The sequence below is a fragment of the Gordionus sp. m RMFG-2023 genome, chromosome 2 (genome assembly GCF_954871325.1).
Source record: "Gordionus sp. m RMFG-2023 chromosome 2, tfGorSpeb1-WG-v2, whole genome shotgun sequence".
Lineage (NCBI taxonomy): Eukaryota > Metazoa > Nematomorpha > Gordioida > Chordodea > Parachordodidae > Gordionus > Gordionus sp. m RMFG-2023.
Window position 1 is genome coordinate 59,546,948 of NC_088776.1, and position 22,338 is coordinate 59,569,285.

General features: G+C 27.8%; 2 protein-coding genes across 4 annotated transcripts; one reads left to right on the top strand and one right to left on the bottom strand.

Moving 5' to 3' along the window:
- The first annotated feature begins 6,655 nt into the window (after positions 1-6,655).
- LOC135924768 (mediator of RNA polymerase II transcription subunit 4-like) lies at positions 6,656-9,062 on the top strand. 2 transcript variants are annotated; one of them, XM_065459876.1, is made up of 4 exons: positions 6,656-6,925; positions 6,964-7,103; positions 7,146-7,327; positions 8,813-9,062. In XM_065459876.1, the coding sequence occupies exons 1-4, from the start codon at positions 6,677-6,679 to the stop codon at positions 8,998-9,000; spliced, it is 759 nt and encodes a 252-aa protein (XP_065315948.1). In that variant the 5' UTR covers positions 6,656-6,676; the 3' UTR covers positions 9,001-9,062. The 2 variants fall into 2 exon arrangements, with proteins under 2 accessions (XP_065315948.1, XP_065315949.1); XM_065459877.1 differs by having other exon boundaries at positions 7,146-7,324.
- A 3,397-nt stretch (positions 9,063-12,459) lies between these two features.
- LOC135923681 (rabenosyn-5-like) lies at positions 12,460-22,023 on the bottom strand. 2 transcript variants are annotated; one of them, XM_065458567.1, is made up of 8 exons: positions 20,779-20,918; positions 18,621-18,818; positions 17,595-17,827; positions 17,141-17,211; positions 16,540-16,629; positions 14,876-15,056; positions 13,937-14,152; positions 12,460-13,561 (listed from the first exon to the last, which is right to left on the bottom strand). In XM_065458567.1, exons 2-8 carry the CDS (start codon positions 18,772-18,774, stop codon positions 13,433-13,435), a joined length of 1,074 nt encoding a protein of 357 aa, XP_065314639.1. In that variant the 5' UTR covers positions 18,775-18,818; positions 20,779-20,918; the 3' UTR covers positions 12,460-13,432. The 2 variants fall into 2 exon arrangements, with proteins under 2 accessions (XP_065314639.1, XP_065314641.1); XM_065458569.1 differs by lacking the exons at positions 12,460-13,561; positions 13,937-14,152; positions 14,876-15,056; positions 16,540-16,629; positions 17,141-17,211 and adding exons at positions 21,244-21,408; positions 21,449-21,592; positions 21,640-21,789; positions 21,839-22,023 and having other exon boundaries at positions 17,686-17,827; positions 20,779-20,941.
- Positions 22,024-22,338: the final 315 nt, after the last annotated feature.

A 22,338-nucleotide genomic window follows, 5' to 3' on the forward strand; every position in this document is an offset into this window, starting at 1 on the left:
GAAGGTAAAAAGGATTGAACATTCATAAAGAAAATTTTGATGTTTGCCTAACATTTGTTGGCTATAATATTAGGTTAACCATTTTAAAAAAAATTAGTATATCCATTATCTATAAATCAAATTATGATAATAAAAACTAAAAATTATGCTATGCAAAAACGATTATTAGTGTATTTTAAAATTAATCATGCCATATTTAAAATACTATAAAGACCTGTCTCTGTTTTTTTATACTTGCAAAGTTAAACGAGATTTAATATGTTTATCTTGAAGCGATAAATTGTGTTATGCAATTTTAATATATTTCGAAAATTATGCAAGAAAACGCAAATATATTATACGTTAGCATCAATGTGTTACCGGCTTTGTTATTTTTTTTTCAACTTTGAATCATTCTTGAACGCGTTTTTTATTTAATTTAAAAAATCTGATTTAACCGGAAATATATTCTATCATGTTTTGGAATACATATCTTATGAATTGTGCACAGTTACCATTAACCTTTGAGTCATTTATAATTTTATATAAAAAAATATTTGAAAAATTTTAAATATAAAATATCTTAAGTATAAAAGTTCACGAAAAAAAACGTCTGAAATTCATAAGGTGGGTATACTCCGTGACAACATACACTTCCGGCAAAATCAGATTTTAAAATTTTTTTTTAAAACGTGCTTAAAAAATAAATTTAAAGTTGAAAAAATAACACATTACGCTAACATATATATATACATATTTATTACATATACATAATAATAAAAATTTTTTAACTAGGACGAGCAAGACCATATGTAAAATCTGTTAATAATAATTTTAAGGATTATAATTTTTTCAAATATGAAAATGTAGTGATTATAATAATCTCGTAATATAAATAGATACAATATTATACCGCCTAAATCTGCATTCCACAGTTATCGCGAAATAGTGGCGAAGTATACCAAAATATGCTCTTATTTTTAGTGCATTTTTTTATATACTTTAACCGCTTTTATTTTAAGAATCACACTCATTTTTCATTTTATTTATGAAAATACTTACGCGAATTTTCATAGATCGGTTGTACGCTTGCCAAGAAAAAGGTTACAATAAGTATCGGGATATATTGGTTCATTATATTTATTTGATAAAAAAAAAAAATTTTAAATATTTTTTTTATTAAATTGAAATTTTATTTCAAAAAAAATTGAAAGAATAAATTTAACCATATTTCTAAGCTCTATTTTTACCCTATTAGTGTGCTACTTTTACACTGATTAACCTAATTATTTATTTAAAAACTAAATATACTTGACATTTTTAGGTGACTTGTATAAGGTATACATTACAATTTCCCCACCTTTTTTTTATTTGTGTAGGAAATAGTTTTTTTTTTTTCAAAAAATAAATATTTTAACGATTTTTGTTTGTTTTATATATTTAGCCCTGTGGTCGCGACCGGTGTTGATAAATGCTCAACTTATCAGATTTTAAATTAATTCTTAACTTACTCTCATTTATAGTAAGGGCGTTTTATTCAAGCAGTAAGTAAGGTATTTAACGCTATTAAATTTACAGCTGATTCTTCACAATGATAAAAACTTTGGGTAAATATGCGTCGCGTAATTTTTCTAAATTTATCATACCTTTTTCATCGTTTAGCTCCATATTTATAAGATCATGTGCTTATTTATTGACCTGTTTTTTCTAAATAACGCGGGGTTAAATACCGCGCGGCTTGAATAAAATACGATTACTACAAATGAGCCTTAACCTAATATTGAGATTTTCATTAATAGATGTCAAAAAATTTACAATCATCTGGAGGATAGCGTAAAAAATTTTTTTTGGTTAGAACATTGGGTTAGCCATTTTTTTCAAATTGGTAATATATTTCATTTGAACATTTTGGAGACTACAGTAGATGTTTTATATTACAGGCAAAATATAATGAAATGTCCTTTATTTTTTGTTTTATTCTATGTTTTAAAGGGAATCATTTTAATTCCAAGCTTATTAAGCTTTAAAGAAAGAAAGAAAGTAAAAAAGAAAGAAAGAAAGAAAGAAAGAAAGAAAGAAAGAAAGAAAGAAAGAAAGAAAGAAAGAAAGAAAGAAAGAAAGAAAGAAAGAAAGAAAGAAAGAAAGAAAGAAAGAAAGAAAGAAAGAAAGAAAGAAAGAAAGAAAGAAAGAAAGAAAGAAAGAAAGAAAGAAAGAAAGAAAGAAAGAAAGAAAGAAAGAAAGAAAGAAAGAAAGAAAGAAAGAAAGAAAGAAAGGAAGAAAAATTTTAATAAAAAAAGTAGCTACGAAAAATCTCATCTGCTGCAAAGATTTGTTTTAGAAAAACTCACTGGTTTTAATTTATACGTGTTGCATTTAGATTTTTTTTTAAATTTGCATGATTGTAGTATATGTTAGCGGCAATGTGTTTTTTCCGGCAATGTGTTATTTTTTCAACTTTAAAGCAATTTTAAGCGCGTTTTTTTAAATTTAAAAATCTGATTTTACCGGAAATGTACTCAATCATGCTTGAAATACCTACCCTAAGAAATTCAGAAAATTTTATCATGAGCTTTTGAACCTAATATAATTTATATTATTTTTTCTATAGAATTTTCATATAAATTATAATTAACTCAAAATTTATAGGTAAAATTCTCTACAATTCATAACATAGGTATTCCAAACATGCTGGAATTCATTTCCGGTAAAATCAGAAATTTAAAAAAACGCGCTAAAATATTGTTTTAAAGTTGAAAAAATAACACATTGCCGGAAAAAACACATTGCCGCTAACATATACAAGCTTACTTCATGAGATATGATCATCTTTAAAAACGCGAAGATCTCCTATCCAAGGACGAAGGATTTTAAATTAAATAAAGCTCTAGATAAGTTACCTTTAGACCATTGGCGTACGCAGCGGAGGGGGGACAGGGGGACAAATCCCCCCCCCCCCCCCCAAAGCCAAAAAATACAGATGCCGGATATATTTTTCAAAAATATTATTGTTTATATTAATTTATATTTGTTAATATTTATTCGTATCTCATATTAAATATATATTTAATTACATTTATTATCACATTCATAAGTTATTTTATCTATTAATTTCGATTTCAAGTTTTTTGACGTAATTTTCAAAATTCTAGTCAAATAATAATTATTTTTGAAACTTTTGGTCCAACATGGAAAAAGATATTGCAACCTTCAAGCAGTAATAGCTTTTAAGGAGTTAGAAGAGCCAAATATTTGCTATTATTGAAATATCACAATGGCCTGAAAGAAATAATTCAAACATTAATATAGGATCAGTAGAAGAGTAATCTTAGATACAAATACATTTATAACCCAAATAAATGAATTTTATTCATCATGCAGCACTTATTAATCTGCAAATATTACTTCCACAAAAGCCTTCCCAACCTTTTTCAGATGGTGATAGAAAATATTTGTTATTAAGATGTTAAAGTATCTTAAGCTGAATAACTATGTTTATAAGAATAACTATGGTTGATATAGTCCCAAAAAATGCTATGGATGTTCTGCATTATTTCAAACACATTTTAGATTAAATTCCCATGTATTAAAAGGGTTTATGAACTCATCCCATTAGTAAACTAATGAGAGAACATTCTCTTTTTTAAGAAGAATAACAGAGGCCTGCAGAAGTACCATTTGCAGAGCACGGCCTGGGTTTTTTTAAAGAAATTTAGGCCTGTCCGGAATGTTTTTAAAAAAATTTTGGGCCCTGTCCGGGTAGAAAAAATTAAAATACTGTCCGGCACAGGGGCCGGGCCTGCAGATCTCTGAAAAACATATTAAGAAGTACAACATCTGAAAGTAGATTGAAAGGTTTGGATCTTTTGAATATTCATAGGCATTTGACGCCAAGCAAGGATGAGATAAATAAAAATTAGCTCAATCCCAACATAGATTGGATTTTACATTGTAAATATATAACATACAAAATACAATTATTCCTAAGAAACATTTTGTGTAAAAGCTCAAAAAATTCAAATTTCTATTTTGGGTCATTTAAGTGATTCTATACATATTAGTTTTTTATAATTCACATTAATTTAAAATTGTGTATTAGGAATAGTTATTAGTCCTAATAAATTTATGCTTGATATTTTTAAAAAACAATAATATTTATTGAAAATATTTATTACCCCCTCCCCCCAGACCAAATTCCTGCGTACGCGCCTGCTTTAGACACTTAGTGTCCTTGCGGATTAGAAACCAGTAGTTCACGACTGACCAGTAATTTTTATGCCGGCCATTCCAGTAAAATTCCTTCTCCGGCTGACTTTCCAAAGCAAATATTTATGAAGAAAAAAAATTTAATTTGCTTATTAATAAGTTTTGAAAGCTATGTTGCCCTGTCTAAAAAAAAATATTAAATGATGATATTTTGAGGCTTTAACGAACCCAAACATGTTTATTTGAAAGTATACCTTATCAAACTATAGATTTTATCTCTCCAAGTTTAATAGTTATTTTGAAATATTTTAAAAAATCACGGAAATAAATTAATAAAATATCATTTTCAAAAAAAAATAAAAGATTATAATTAGGTTAATTTAATATCAAATTATGGGAATATGATATCATCGCTAAAATATTTTATATAATCTCATCATTTAAAAAAATAGTATAACTTTCTTGAACCATTTAAATTTATAAATGTTTACTTTATATTTTTGTAAAAAAAATTAAGAATATTTATTAATAATTAAAAATATTTTAAAATAAAATAGATTAGACGCTAATGAATACTTAAAAATATTTGTCTATCACTCAAATTTATCTAGTGTGCGATAATGTAAGGAAAAATTTTTAAAGGTAGGTTTGAGAGCTGATGTTTACAGATAGTGTTTTATTCAAAATAACAGATTATAAGTATTCGCAATAACAAGTGGTGATACTAATTGGGATAATAGTGATGAATGGGGATGAAGAAAGGAGCCATTTGCCTAAATTTATAATTAAGTATAATTAGAGATAAACCTTTAAGGAGATTAATTGTGGATGCAGGGAATAAATCAGCATTTGTTATCTTAAAATTGATTTCTCTCAGAGATACTGGCACCTTCTGCATTAATTTGCTAAAATTAGGATACACTCCTTTATGGGACCAAACAGAGAACTCTCATGGTTTCATTTTATTTTTGTTGAGTTACATCATAAACTAAAAATTAAGTCTGAGCTTACATAGTTTCAAAATCTTTGCACGATAACTATGGCCTCATATATAAATGCCTCCTTGAGGTAACTATGGGCAACAAATTTTATACAAATGAAAATCTTCTATTGGCCTCAATAACATAAAAATAGAGTAATCTTCACTTAACTCTTTGCTCAACTGTGCCCATTATCTGTTCACGTGAATATTATGAATATGTTTTCCTCAATAATTTTTACCCAACACCTTCCCGCCCCCACTTACCTCTCCTCAAATGTATATATTAATTTATAAAAGTTAATTATTTTTAAAATAATATCTTTGATTAAATTTTTTTAGAAAAATAAGCATTATACCCAAAATTTTTCTTCAGAGCCTTAAATATTCCTAAATATCTCGAATATAATTTATGGGAACGAACCTAATACTCCCACCCCACCCATCCCAATCTTTTTAACTAGAGGATGGATAATAGTTCCGATGTTTGAATTAGTAGGCCAGTCTGACACATCAGATATTATTAAATAATTTATAAATTTTAAAATAAGAATGATATTTGGTAGAAAATGGGAAGAGAAGCCATTGGTATGGGAAAAGGTGATCGTAAACAAAGTTCATTTTTTTTATATATAAAAACTCTTTTTACATATTATGATTGTTAGCGCCAATGTGTTTTTCCGGCAATGTGTAATTTTTTCAACTTTAAATCATTTGCTGAGGGCGTTTTTTTTAATTTAAAAATCTGATTTTACGTGAAATGCATGTCCTCATCTTTTGAATATCTACCCCATGAATTTCAGGCAATTTTTTTATGAAAATATAGAGTTATAATATTTTCTATATATTTTTTATATAAATTATAAAAGATTCAAAGGCTAACAAGACTCTCTGGTGAACCTGGTCATAGTCACCTCCGATAATTTAGGGGTAAGAAGGAGTAGCTCAAACCTGCGACAAAATGGAGAACGGGTATGCAAATATGGGTAACATCTAGCCCATCAACAATATTCTAAACGCTAGAGCGTGAACAACCAACGATCTCAGCAGACGTTGACTTAGCCAGCAGACCCTTAACATTGCTGAGGCCAAGCTCATGGTGGGTACACTGATATCTTCCTCCACGAGCGGTCGTCAAACTGTGTTTCAGGCCCAGGCTCGACCATTTACGTATTCAAAACAAGAGAGAAAGATACTTCCGTCACATTCGCTGACGCAACCTGAAGAGAATCATACACTCCAATAATTCACCAACTCTTGGCATCGGGAGCTATAAGCTATAGGGTTCTATCCTTTTTTGAAATGTATAATAGTAGTGATATTTTCGGTTGCTATAGTGCACAAATTTTTTAAGTAGTGTCAAGGGATTATAATTAACCTATAAAATTATATGTCATAAATTTCTCAGGTCAAATATAAAATCCATAAAAGCAACTGGTCTGTACCCAAATTAAAACACCTATCGACATCTTGTCATTTTTAAATTATAACAACTAGCTAATAGTTTAAAAGAATATGATAAATATAATACAAGATATAACTATCAAAGACCAATTATTGTCGTATGTAGCTGATATTGAAAATATTGTTCAAGAAATTATAAAAAATATTCTAAGCCTAAATAATTCTGAAAAAAATGGCGAATCAACTGATTCTAATTGTAATCTTTTATCTATTCAAAATGCTGTTAAAAAATTAGTAGTTAAGGAGAATATTGTAAATCATTTTATTTCGCATGATTTGAAAAATTATCTGAATTTAAAGGTATTGTTTTATATTTATATATTTTACTCCTATTATAGAATGAAATAGATAAATTGCAACAAGAGTATGATAATATTAACAAAATTATTAATGAATATATATTATTACTAAAAAAGTCAGAAGAACAATTAGCTGCTTCAATATATAAGGCTAAAGAAAAACTAAAACTAATTGATAAGTTTTGTTTGACTTATACATCATTGTTATTATTTTGAAATAGAAGTGAAATAAATAGACAAAAACCAGAGTTCTTTATAAAATATGCTCATTCCATTAGTGCCTTTAATTCTATTGTTGCTCCAAATGATTGGTCAGATAGTGATATAAATCAAAGACCTTTTTTACAAGATTTAGAAATGCGATATAGCTTTTTAAATTCAATCAAAAATCCTTCATCAGGTAGTGAGTATAAATTAAACAAATTTAAAAATATATATGCACTTAATATTATTTAATAATTTATAAATTCAAAGTATTTTTTTTTTATTATATATTCAAAATTTCATATAAATACAAATATTTTTTTTTATTATAAATTAAATTTCAAATGTAAATCCCCAACCTATTTTAGAGGAAAAATTAACATCTTATCCATATAACCCCATTTTATTTTTAACTAATATTTGTACAACATCATGGACTTGAATTTAATTTTTAAACATAGCCTTTAAATAAAATAATTTTAGTGGTACTATAAAAATCAATTTGCATAAAGTATTTGTAAAATATTTATTTGTAATAATCTTTTTCTATAATTATTTATATTTAAATTATTTTTTTTAAACATATATTTCTATTTACAAATATATTTTTTTGAAAACTTGCCAACTTTGCTCTCAGGACTTTGTCATCCTGTTGGGGCATGACTATTTAAATAGAAATTTAAGGATCTGGGACAGCTCAAAAAATATTTGGAATGGGTTTTATTTTATAAAATTAATTTATTCATTATCAATTAAGTCCTCAAAAATTATTACAATATTGAAAATTGACAAATGATACTAGGGCTGTGCCGATTCACATATTTTTCTCTGATCTGATGCTATATTTTCTGATATTGGTTCAAAACCGATTTGATACCAATACCGATTTGATATTTATATTGATTTTTCACCCACCCCCCTTGAACCAAATGTAATTTAGAAATCAATATTTTTTACCCAAAAAATCGAATTACGCATAATAGATAAAAATAAATATTATAATTATGTAAAATAAATATATAAACATAAAATAACAAAAAAAAGAAAAGTAAAAAGATTTTTTTTTAAGGCATCGGCCCGATCCGATATTTTGGAAAACGCTAAATATCGGTGCCGATCCGAACCCTATATTTAATACCGGCACAGCCCTAAATGATACCAAATGTAATATAATATTTAAATAAAAAAATTTTTTAAGAATCGCTTAAATATTCCTAATCTCTCATTTTTATCAATTAAAAAATAGATATTCTTTACATACGCTTTTATCAATGTATAAAAAAATATATTCACATTTTTTTTAAGTCTATTTTTACAGATTAAAATCTTAAATCATATAAGAAACTTGCATATTTAAAATACTAAGACACATCGTCTTTGCTGTAAAACTAGTGTTGTTAAACGGCTCGATTTAAGCCCAGTTTTTAAAAACGCTAACTCAATATTTTATCAAAAATAATATTACGCATAGCCTGAAGATTTTCCTCAAAGATGGCGCAGAGGTCCAGGTATCAATTAGCGAGATCTCTAGGTTTAGGCGATATTTTTCTGGCTAAAATATTGACTTGGCCGTTTACGAGCCGTTTAACAACACTATGTAAAACTGATGATTTTGATGACTATTTTTTAAGTTTATCAATTTTAATTCATAAATATATATGCGTTTTTTTTAATATTTTTATAGATGATAAATCGAAAAAAGTATTTAGTTACACTTCAGCCACTTATCAACACATCCTTCCCACACCTCATGAAAACGATGATCAAATGATAATCTCGAAAGATGACAAGATTAAAATTGAAAAGGAAGATACCGAATCATTTATCAGCTCTGACGAAGAAAATTTTGATAACATTATACCAATCCTATAACATTTTTACCCATCAATTTTTAAATTTTATACACTTAAATATGAGAAATAGTTTTATCGATATAAAAAAATTTGGTATTTAATTCAAAATTATAATCAAATGGAAATTTTTACCAATAATACATTAGCATTATCCTTTAGAATAATTTGTAAAAATTGAAAATTTAGTTTTATTTAATTTAAAAAAATATTTAAGATTAATCGATTAGGTAAAATATTTTAACATAATATCTATTCAACTTTCGAAACAGAAGTTGGGGTGTTTATCTAGGGGGGGGGGCTATTAAATCAGACATTTATCCCTTAGAATGGGGTTAATGATAGATACCTCCTAGTCAACATATAGCGATTTTCTAAATAACAAACTAATTTGCTAAATATCGACCTATAAATTATTCGATACATATTAACGGAATGACGTGGTCGAGTTCGACCTAGTGTTGTTAAACGGTTTGATTTGAGCCGATTTTTAAAAACGGATAACTCTATTATTAAAGCAAAAAAAAATGCTAAGTCTCCAGATTTCGCTAATAGATGTTAAGACTTTTGTATCAACTATGAGCAAAATTTTAAGACTTGCATAATATTTTTCCTAATAAAATATTGAGTTAGCCGTTTTTAAAAATCGGCAGCCGTTTATCACTAGTCCGACCTCTTATATGTCATCCTCCATAGACTGAACTTTCAAATTGGTTTTAGAATAAACTTGATCCCGAGATTCGAACCAAAAATCATCGGATTGGCAAACGACGTTTATTGACTAGGCGCTTTCCGAAAATCACAACTTTTTAGGTAGTGCCTATCCAAATGAAAAATGAGCACAATGCCAATTTGAGTGATACTGCCTTGATAGTATCATTAACCATTTTATTTCATTCTAGATTCTGCTTTAGGTAGTATCTATCATTAAACTTATAATGACGAAAGTTGCATAAATAGCTATTTCATATTTTGACTAGTGGCCAAATAATTTTATTCTAATCAAGGCACAGCCCCGAAAATTCAATTTTTTTTTTTTGAAAGGTTTTTACTACATTTTTTGACCTAAACCCAATCCACTTATTGTTCAAGTTGTAGGCTGTATAACATATCCCAAAAATTATAATTTGAAAAATTAAGAATCGCTAATTACTAGTGCTGTAAACATTACTAAAAAAATTGAACGCGTTCATCGTTCATTGACAAAAATCGAACGCGTTCATGTTCAAAAAAGGAACGCGTTCACGTTCATAAAACCGTTCAAAATTTTATGATAAATTTTTTTTAAATTAAATTTAATATAAATAAACTTAAATTTTTTAATACAATATATTTTAGCCATGTTAAAAAATAATATAGTTTTATTTTGATAATATAATTATAAATATAATATAATATTTTTATTTATAAAAATTTTTTTTATTAAATTTTAATAATAATTGTTTTCAAAATATCTAATAGACAGGAACACTTGGCAGTTAATACGGCATTAGCCTAAAAACGCGCTATACAGGGGCAGATGAGGGGATTTCGATATTATACTTAATAAACAGCTCTTTTAACATGGAGAATTAATTAAAAGCATATTGTTTTGTTATTTGCACCTCCTCCAATCCATTCTCTACTCTCGACAAAAAAAAAGGATATCTCGAAATTAACAGTTCTCTAAGGTTTTCAAAGCATTTTTTTCAATAACGCTATCAGTTTATTTTTAATAGGTTCATTCTGTGGAAGTTTTATCCATGGCCATTGAAGTTTGAATGCCGGATGTATAATTGCAGAAAGAACATATTGATCCTTATATATATGTTCAAATTTTAAAAAAAATATAATATATGTAATTAATTGAGAGTAATAGGTTTAATACCTTTTATTTATCCCATTTAATACGGCGTCTATCAATGCTTGACCATATTCGAGGCCACTAATTTTTTTAATTTTAAAATGACTCGTTTTTGTTGGGGTAAAATATCCCAAATGCATTATTTCTTCAAATTTAATGATTTAACTTAGTTATATCATATAAAATCAAATAATTAATATTAAAATCAAATAATTAATATTAAAATCAAATGTCGTTTAAAACCTGAAAATTTTGACAATATAATACTTTTTCGCCACATTTTACACTTGGTAAGCATTGGATTAGTTCCTTCAATGATGATAATGTAAAACATTTATGATAATTCATCTGATTTTGGATTTTCAGAATCAGATGATGAGAATTAAATAATAATATCCATGCTTATGCTAATCTATTCAATTAAAGTATAAACAATAATATTCAAATTAATAAACTATTAATAATTGAAATGTGAATAGGAAATACACAATCGATTAAAAAATATAAATAATACATTAAAAAAATTCGGAAATATTAATTTTCAAATAATTAAAAATATTTTTAAAATTGAACGAACGTTAAATTCGAACGCGTTTATCATAAAAAGGAACGCCTTCACGTTCAAAGTTCGTCAAAAATAAAAGGAACGCCGATCATCATTTTTTCCAAAAAAACAAACTTCGTTCACGAACGCGTTCGTTTACAACCTAACTACTACTTTGTCGCTTGCCCTCAGAGAAATATTTAATTATCAATTTCTTTTAATAAAAGAAGCGAAAATAATATTTTTTTTAGCCCATCCTAATTTATAAAAACAGAAATATTAGGCCGTGTCAAGTTGTGCTCGATTTTATTTTGACATATTCTGTCAAGCACCTCCCTCCCCCTACCGATCTTACGAACTAAGTAGCTATTTCCGATATATATTATCATTTCCTGGCAACGAATGAAAGACTCCAAATGTATTGCCTAGAAAAGCTCTATCTAATAAAACTACTCCAGTTCCGGTCACATAAAGAGGAATATTCCACTCTCCCGGGAAAAATAGAAATAAGCGTGCACATTTGGATTTCCTTTCTTTTGCTAATTTATAAAAAATTGAGCATCTAGTCTCCTCGAGCGGAAAATGCTAGTCTTGAACCCCCCTCCCTCCATGAACTATACCATACCATCTACCTGGATAAAATAAATAAAACACGCTTTATTCGGGGGAAAATAAAATATATATATTATATCACGAGTTCTCTTTAATTCGCGTAGTTATTTTAATGTATCGTACAGTTATAAATATAATAATATGCTGATCTTGAAATACAATTTCAAAATGGTTAGCTAACGGAAATTGAAAATAAGAAATAATTCTACGAATGAACAAATTGCGATAACAGCGGAAGCCTTTCTAAAGTTATAAAAATAGCAAGAGGCATAATAAGTGTTTTGTATGGCGATTATTTTTTGCGATAGATGATATATTTATTTTTTTTTAAAAAATTGATTGACTGACTTTTAAATAATAACATTAAAAAGTCCATTCATAATTTAAATCATAAATATAGGTAAACAACATATTTTAAGGTACGTTTTTTTAAACGTAATTTTTTTTCTAAATATTCAGACAGAAAATAATTTTTTTAAATAAAAAATATGATTACAAAACAAATGGAAGTAGTGTTATTAAACAGCTCATTTTGAGCCAATTTTTAAAAAACAGGTAACTCAATTTTAAAATTATTATTGCAAGCCTTAAAATTTTGCTTACAGGTGGCACAAAGGTCTGAACATCCATTAACGAAATATCGAAGCTTAGACAATATCTTTCTGGCTAATATATTTGGTTAGCGTTTTTAAAAATCGGCTCAAATCGAGCCGTCAACAATAAATGGAAGCACATTAATTTTCTAGGCGATTGGCGTGTATTTTTAGATATACCAATCTATCCTCACCTAGATAAATCGAAATTTTATGAAACTAAAAATGAGTTAAGGAAGCAAGGTATTTTTTTAAAAAAATATAGTATCATGTTATATTATAATGATCCTTTTTTTTAAAAAATGAGTTGATTTCGTTTCGACCAATATCTGAGCAAAAATTATAAAAAATAACTTACATTTTTATGAATATTAAATGTACATAATATAGTATAGTAACAACAGTTTATGCCAAAGATAATGTATTTCTTTCCTCAAAAATGGGATAAATTTTATGCGAGGGGAGGGAGTATTCTTAGAGGTATTAAATCAAAGAAATTCTGAAAGCAATGATAAAAAATTTTTTTTGACTATTTTACTTAAATTCTTTAGATATGAGTGCACGGAATATCAGTTGAGACAGATTTTGCCGAAGAAGGACATTTTAAGGATTTATAAATCTCCCTATAAAAAAATTTTTCGGGTAGTATGCAAAATTTGTTAAAATTTTTAATTTAATTTTATTCGCGTTTATTTTATCTAAATATTTTGTTGTAAAGGGAAGTATCTCGTTATGAACCCGTTTTCATTTTTCTTCTTTCCTCACGAATATAAAGTTCTCCATTTTGTTCTTCGGCAGAATACATATTTTTAAAGTTATCTTCATCAATCTAGGAACCATTTAAAATGATTCTATTTTAGTGTTAGCTAGCATCCAATATGTCTTTGAGTTCTTTCAGGTTAGTTTCCAAGGTATAAACTTGGTCCAAGTCGTCGGTTTTAAGAGCCGTTTCCAAATAACCAGTTATTATTTCAATTTGTTCCCTCAAAACCTTAGGTAAATAAAATAGATAAAAGTATGTTTTTTTAAAAAAATATTATATTATATATTCATGCAATATTGGAAGTCAAGCAAAGTACATAGCGTGGCAAAACTGTCAGCTCATTTATTTGATTGTGCAAAACAGCTGATTTTGCCGGAGATGTATTATAGTAAGTGTAAAGTATCTATCCTTATTTAAAAAAAGGCAATACATACACAATGTACAGCCTAATTTCCAACATTATAACATAATAATATATAAACAATTTGGTTATTAGTGTGTAAAAATGTAGTATTTTCGTTACAAAAGTTGATTAATTTAAAAGTATAATACAAACAGTTCTTTTCCTTTTTTTTGTTTAAATTTCAAAAAATTGTGAAAAACATCTTTTTCTTCTAGCCCAATATTTTTCGAAAGAGCTGGCGAGACGGGCGAAGATACGAGTTCAATTACTCTTTCATTTTTCGTATTAGCCAATTCCTTAGTACTGGTCCCATGTTTGCTCAGATGTGATTGGTCAATTTTTAGGGATTGTGATTGGTGAGCTGGAGTAGTTTTTTCATTGTCATCCGGTACTTTTAGGGGAAGAGGTTGAATGGGCTTTAAAATGAAGAGTACTATTTAAGCAATCGGATTAGATAGAGAAAAATAAGATATAATATAAAAGGACAGCATAAAAATAAGCGAGACCACACAGCCATAGTCGGTTATAATTTTTAATGTAGTTATGCCTATCCTTGAATTGTTTAGGTAGGTTTTAAAGCCGATTTATAAAAACACTGAATTATTTTGCTTTAAAGAACTTTTCTATTTATGTAGACAAAATCGAAATAAAAGATTTACTTCCCATTCGAACAGTAAAACTATAAACTTCAAACATAAAAATTATATCGGTTCCAGGTAATAATTCATGGAGCCATTATATGAGTTCTTAAATTTTTTGAAGCTTAAAAACTGACTTAAAATTAGACTATCTTTCACAACATATACTGCTTAGCAAGCAAAAAAAAACTTAACCAAAAATGAAGTGCCATATTGATTTGCTTCTCACATAAATTGTAAATTAACATTAAAAAATATAGTATGCTTTTTATTATAGATCTTACGTATAAGAAATATTTATTTATTAAATATTTTATTAAACGACATTTCGAAACAATTTTTTTTTAAATGGCGTCGTTTATTAATTATTTTTCTGTTTAAATCAATATGGCGAAAACGTTAAGCAGGACTTGGTAACATCTAGCGCCATCTTAGAAATGTGCGAGTAAGCAATTAAAAGAGGTTACGTTCTCTAATATATATATATATAACAACTTATACCACGACATGGCATTTGTCGCTAAGCAGCGTTTCGTCGAAGCTGGCTTGATCTGGGAGCTTGGGTAGGGTGAGAAAATTGTCCTTCAAAAATTTGCAAGACATGGATCTTATAGCTTTAACCAGGTTGAGATTAATTTCGGCTTCCGGATCCATAACACCGGTTAAGATTTGTAAAGAACGGCTTGCGAAAAAGAAGAGAAAATAAAAATTATACATATGATAAATGGAATGAATAACGAGGTCTCGTTGGCTCTTACGAGAAAGTAAAAATAGGAATTAATTCCACTATTTTTTTCATTCTTTCATTCTTTTTTTTCTTCTTTCTTGAGTTTGAAATGCTTTTCCAAAGATTTCATCGCGGATCAAAAAAAAAATCTAAATATTTTGGGCATAAAAAAATACATGTTGAAATCCCTATTTATTTTTAACAATAAAATAATCTGATCTTCTTTACACAAAATCTTAAACTTTGTGATCCTCGAAAAATAAAATAATTTTTGCTCAAAATTTTTACTCTTTTTCTAACCTACCCCGATAAGAATTTGAGTAATTTACATTTCCAAAATTAGTAGTCAATACATTTTACTCATAAATATGGCTAAAAAATTTCTAATTAATTTCATTAAGCTAAGACGGGTATTAACATTTTAAAAAAACGTAAACTAAATTGACATTTTTTTTAAAGCTAAAATAAAAAGGTTATATGATGCATGATTGAAATTGACCGCAAAACGCAAAAGCCTCATTTTGAAAACACTAAATGTGTGTAATAATAATTAATGCCTCCAAATTGGGTTGAATCTGTGCGTTTCAAAAAAAATAATAAGTTTGGTGCTACTAAATTGGGATGGTATTTAATAGGAGGAAAATATTTATATAAATAATAAAAAACGCAATTATATTTGCGTCTTTTTAAAAGCAATATTTAAATTTATTTGAAAAGGGGAATCAGTTGAAACTCAACGCAATCTTAGAAAGGCTCAACTTGGAAGCAATATAATCATTTTGAAATTATTATAATAAGGATTACTTTTTTATATGTATGTATATAAAAAGACAAATGCATCTAATTAGAATAAATAGATTTTCTAAATATTTTTTTACGAACGTATAAAATTTAGCCGATGATTCTGGCAGGAAGCGAAAAAAAAGATTTTTATCTTATAATGTTACAACAGACGATTTGTAAATAATTTTTAAACAGATTTGCATAATTAAAATTAGTGTTGTTAAACGGTTCGATTTGATCCGATTTATAAAATATTGCCTAAACCTCTAGGTTTGGTTAATAGAAGTCCAAGCCATCTATGACCAAAATCTTTAGGTTTGCATAATATTTTTGTAGATAAAATATTACGTTTGCCACCATTTAAAATTGTACAATATAAGTTTGAAAAAAATGATAATCTACGAAAGATAAAATCCTTTATTTAACTTACCGCTTTAGCGGTGTTAAATGACTCAATTTTTTAAAAACGGCTAACCCAAATATTTTAGTTAAAAATGTTTATGCAAGCCCTTCGAAATTTCGTTGATAAAAGTCCAAACCTTTGCGCCATCTACGAGCGAAATCTCCAGGGTTGGGTAATATTCTTGGCTAAAATATTTAGGTTAGTATCAATAATGTTCGATTATTCGACATCTTTTTCAAAAAATATGAAAACCTCAAATGTTCTATCTTCTCCCCGTTCCTCATGATCTCTTCTCTCATTCTGCGGGCTTGGTTGTATTGCTGAATAGATTTTCCGTAGGTGCTTTTTTTTTGAAAAAAATATAATTTAATTTTAAAAATAAAAATTATCTCGATTTTAAAAAAAATGTATGTGTTTTAGGAATGGTCAAATTTTGAGACAAAGTCCGCTTGATCTTATTTAAGCGCGTCCAATAAAACGCGGTTGTATTATCGAGTCATAGAATGGATGAGTCATGTATAATATTATAATTAAGGATGGGGTTATATTGTGTAAGCATTGTTTTCCTTTTACGTCATTGATTGTAATGCATTCAAATGTGAACTGTAAGCATTTGCGTTCGTGGTTGGAGATAAGGCGAAGTTTATGGACATAATGAATAAAGTTGGTGGCATATTCATTTAGTAATTCTCTATTTCTTTCTTATTCGTCTTTTTCTTATTTAACCCACCCTTTCTTTTTTCCTATTTTTGTTTGATTCTTTCTCTTGTTATCGCTTCCATATAATTCATAAATTTTTTTTTAAAGGGAAATGAGAATAATAATTAGGAAGAATTGAGAGAAGAAAAAAAACCTCAATGAATCCACTTTTGCCGAATAGGACGGTAGTAATTTGCGCACTTCTATGATGCATCTGTGCATTTCCTGAAAAAATAATACACCAATAAAAATATATTTAAAATATAGTCGCCCGAGAATTAGAATATTCTATCTCCACTTTTTTTGTAATTTAACAAAAGAGAAATTTAAACGATTAAGTTTTCATTGTTTTGAATAGTATGGTTTCAACCTTATATCGGATTTAATTTGAGTTATTTTCATAAATTTCTCGGATATTTTAATGTTGACAAAAAGTGGATATAGAACAATCTAATTATCTAACGATGATATATCTAATTCAATTCATTTTCTTTTCTTCTTTCAAGAAAACTAAATAATTTTATTTATTATAAAATGACGAAATCGGGAAAAAATTGATATATATTATTTTTATAAAAACGACATATTCTTTATGAGAAATGCATTACCTGATATGTGGTCAAAAAGTGGGCGACCTTAGCTTGACCTGCTGATTGCTCCTCGGTTGAGATGGGTATGTTACTTTTGATCAACTGCAATCGTTTATCCACGAGGTAAGAACAGTCCAAGCATGCCCTGAAATGAAATTGTCCAATGATAGCCGGTGACGGGAAATAGGAATTGTAGGAATTTATGCTCGAAATGCTATCGGAGCGTTTAAGTTTAGTTAATATGGCCAGGCCTAAAATATTATATATAGATAGTTATGCTATTGCTATAGTGCCAACCTTTCTTAACTGAAGACTTAAATTTCAAAATGTTATTAATTAGCCTCGTAAAAAAATAAAATAAAATAAATTAAGGCTATCTTTAGTGGCTCATATCAGGTTTACTAATCACGTGATTAAACAAATAGCCGCTCAAGAAATGGGGTGGTGATCTTACTGCGCGTAGTGGATTAAAATTTTCGTTCTTTCCGCCTCATATGCGAGAATTGTTAAAAGGTTATATGATAGACCTCATTTATTGATCTTAAAACAAACCAACAGTATAACAATTTTAGACCAATGCTATCATCCTTAAGCACCCTTAGTAGATAGGAAAAGATAAATTAAATAAATTTTTTAAAAGAGAATAGACATTGAAAAGAATGGGTAAAATTAGAGAGTAATTTCCTTAAATTAAGCTGCTCAGAGGTTTTGCTATGTTTTTTTGGTGCCAGTTAGATTTACTAATGAGTAGTGGAAGTCAACCGGATCAGCTCACTTAGGCCGCTACGACAAAAAAATAGTATTCGGATATATTTAGAACGAATTTAATAATAAAATAGATTCTAGTTTTATAATCGGGCTTCCGGTTTTTGTTGACTTCCAACTATAACGAAAGTGAGAAAAGGATCGCATTGCCCGCTTCTCGCTGATAGGAATTTTTTACACCCCGCAAATTGGGCAGAATTTACATATGGTGATTATCTAGAGAAATCTATTCTTCGTATATGGTTAATCTGAGTAACAAAATTAAAGTATTTTACTCACGTGACGAATTTATGAAGCCGTTAGAGGTGGCGTGATCTCGATCAGCTACTAAGTGCTCTATCGTGATTGGTTGATTTAATTGTATCGAGGAGGAACGCTTGTGATGATCGGTTGTTGTGATGAGAAGGAAAATGTTGCATCGCAATTGGCTCATTCGAATTCATGATTGATGAAGAAAGTTGATTGGTTGAGATCTCCCTTTATATATTATACATATGTAAAATAGATAACAATTGTATAGATCAAGTTTAAACTTTCTATTTTTATATTTTAAAAAAATATATCATATTCAATATATCATATGAAAAAAAGAATGTCTTATTTCTTTAAGTAAAAATAAAAAAACCGATTTTATTGGGAAAAAAATTATTCATGAAGCTTCGAGTCTATTAACATGGAAAAGCGCTTGAAAAAAAAGATACCTCTCGTCATTTAATTTTTCATTAGCCAAAATCAAAAATTAAGATATTAATATAAAAAAAAATTTAAAATGGAGGTTTTGTCCCTTTGTTTATTTGGGTAAAATGCACAATTTATTAAATTATGAATTTTCAATTTTTTTTTTGGCTTAATTTAAAATTTTCGAAGAATTAATAATGATCAGAGACCTGCAGAGGCACTGATTGCACGGCTCGGCTAGGATTTTTTATGAACGGCCCGGATTTTTTTTGGCCCGAGTTTTATATTTTTAGGCCCAGTAAGGATTTCTTTAAAGAATATATTATATTAATTTTTAATTTTTATAGCTCATAATGACGGGTTTTAAAATATAAGGCAAGGCCCGGGTAACTAAGAAAATCAAAATACGGCCAGGCCCGAATACCAGATCTAGGGCCGGGCCTGCAGGTCTCTGATAATAATAATAAAATCTAAAACCGTCATTCATTTCTAATGATAACTTGTCAATTTGACAGGTGTTGTAATTGACAAGAGTCATACGTCGACTGTTCGCGAAAGACTTTACTTAGAGTTAGAACTAATTTACTAATGTCAAAAAAATGAATGTTTTAAAAAATAAATAACAAGAAAACCTCCTCACCTTAATAGGTTTGGCATTATAAACTAAATTAATACCTTTTTCCGGGATCATTTATCATCAGATTATAATAATTTTTCTTGTTTAAAAGATTTTCAATAAAGAAAAATATTACGAGGAAAAAATGAAATTTTTTATAATTATAAGCAGATTATCTTTAACTTTTGGCTGACCAATAAAATGTAAAAAAATCATATTGAAGAAAAGAGAGAGAAAAGAAGAGAAGAAAAGAGAAAAGAAGAGAAGAAAAGAAGAGAAGAGAAAAGAAAAGATTATTTCTTTTAGTTCAATAATAAATTGAAATAGGCACCATGTGTTTAAGTAATACATGACTATATAGGCAATGCTTTGAATAAATTTTTAAACAAAACATCCCAAAGCTTAAAAAAATAAATATTAGTGGAATATAATTTTTTCGAAAAAACATGATTTTTCTGCAAAACAATATTAGAAAATATTTCAAAAAAAAACTATTTGTAAGACTTAAAGAGTGCAAAGTAGAATTTGTAAATAAATATAGATTAGTCAAATTAAGAGACAAAAAAAGAATACAATTCCATTTCCGGTTAACGTATTCCACGACAAAATGGACACTATATTTTTTTTTATAAAAGGATAAATCTTTACGAATTGGGAAATAGATTTATCTAGGATTTTTCCTATAGAAAGGGAAAACAGTATTATGCATAGTTTTCCAGCATAAATTCTTATTAGAAGTCATTAGGTCTACTTATTGAAGGCCATTTATACATATCTGGGTGAGAAGAGAGTTTTTAAAATATTTAATATTAAGAAAATTTGTGATGAGAGAAGGGGGGGGGGGGAGGGGGTGGTAAAAAAAATATAGTTTGTATTCCAAAAACCAAAAAAGGTACACAATTGGCCAATAGATTTATGAACCCATGGGTCTATGTAAAACTAAATTTAATTTTAATTAATTTAATATATAATTTTTTAAATATATATCATAATAAAAAAGGCAGTGGGTTTTCATATATCCTTCTAAAAATGTTAAGAACTTTTATTGAATATAAATGGGTGGTGATTTTTCTATGGTAAGCATGATGGAGGTCATATTTAATAAGATATTACTAATTTATAACATGACAATTGTGTTCTTACCTATCAACAACAATCTTCTCAGTTGTGACCATTGTTAATTGGTTCAATGGAGTAGTTTGAGTAAAAGTTGAAGTTGGTATCCGATCGATCTGATTAGGAGGACTCATCACATGATTAATATTGTCATTCTCTTCTATTATTAACTTGGGTGAAATGAGGGCCTCTGTTTTATTTTTTAATAATTGTAGGAAAAGAATATAGAAAATAAAATTATGTGAACTAAAAAATGATCATAAAGGTTTATTAATGTAAAATTTTATCAAAAATATGTGTTACCTTATCCTAGGAAGAATTTTTAATGGAAGAAATTTTTTTAAAATTTAATCATTTTATAACATGCAAAAACTATAAACAAAATAGCTGAATTTTAATAAAATTATAATCACTCTATGGACATATTTTAATAAATTTATAATACAATCAAAGATTTAAATATTTTGCCAATAGCAATAATTGTTTTTTTACGTGCTTTGTGATAAGATATAAAAATTGAGCATTTATGGCAAAGTACAGCTCCACACAATCTACAATGATGTTTTCTTCTATGTGTTAATTGGAATGATTTGTGGCAATATGGACAAAGACTGACTAAATGATCTGGAACCCAATCAACTATAGATTTTTCAAAATCTTAAAAAAAATATATCATTTGCAAAATATTATTTATTACTTTTCCTAAGATTCAAATCTTTAAAATTGTCATTGTTAATCAAAGCATCAATCTTTAATATTAATTTATTACTCTCCTCTATGTATCTGTCAAATCTAGTAGCCCTCATTTTTTTAAAACTTTGAATATGATTTGTGACTTGACCTGTAATAAATATATTTTAATAAAAGATATGTTTATTAATATCCTACCCAATGGCTGAATTTCATAATCATAAGAAAGTTTTTCATTGAGGTTAGTTCCTTTGTATATAGACTTTTCTTTTTCATACCTGGGTCGTAAACTAGATTGGTCAGTTGAGGATTCTATTTTAAGTACCTTTTTAGCTTTCCCAAATATCTCTTACATTATATAAACTTTTATTTAACTTTTTTATATGATAAAGAATACCCTTAAAGGACTGTAATATATCTTTTTCTTCTTCGTGTACTTCATCAAAATGAGATTGCAATTCAGAGATATTTCCCAAGTCTCGATAACATATTGGGCATAAAAACCCTTCTTTTGCAGCCTCACTCATGGCAAAAAATCCATAAGGTAAAATACTTATTCACATGTTATTGGTTTAGACATACACCACTAGGTCAAAATATTTAAGATTATTCTTCATTCTCAATCATCATTCTATTTTTAAAATATTGAGACTATCTAAACATTTCAACTAAGAAATTATATTTGGCCTAAAGAAGAATTTAAGATAGCTCCAAAAAAAGCGAAGTAGTAGAAACATCTTCAAGCCATAATTCGGTCAATCACTATGGATTTCAACAAAATGTTTCTACATCCCGAAATTCTTTTTGCCCACAAATCACAAAAGATTTACTTTGAGTAAAATATAAGCAAAATACCTGCTTGAGAATTATCAAAAATATCTTCAATTACTTGATCTT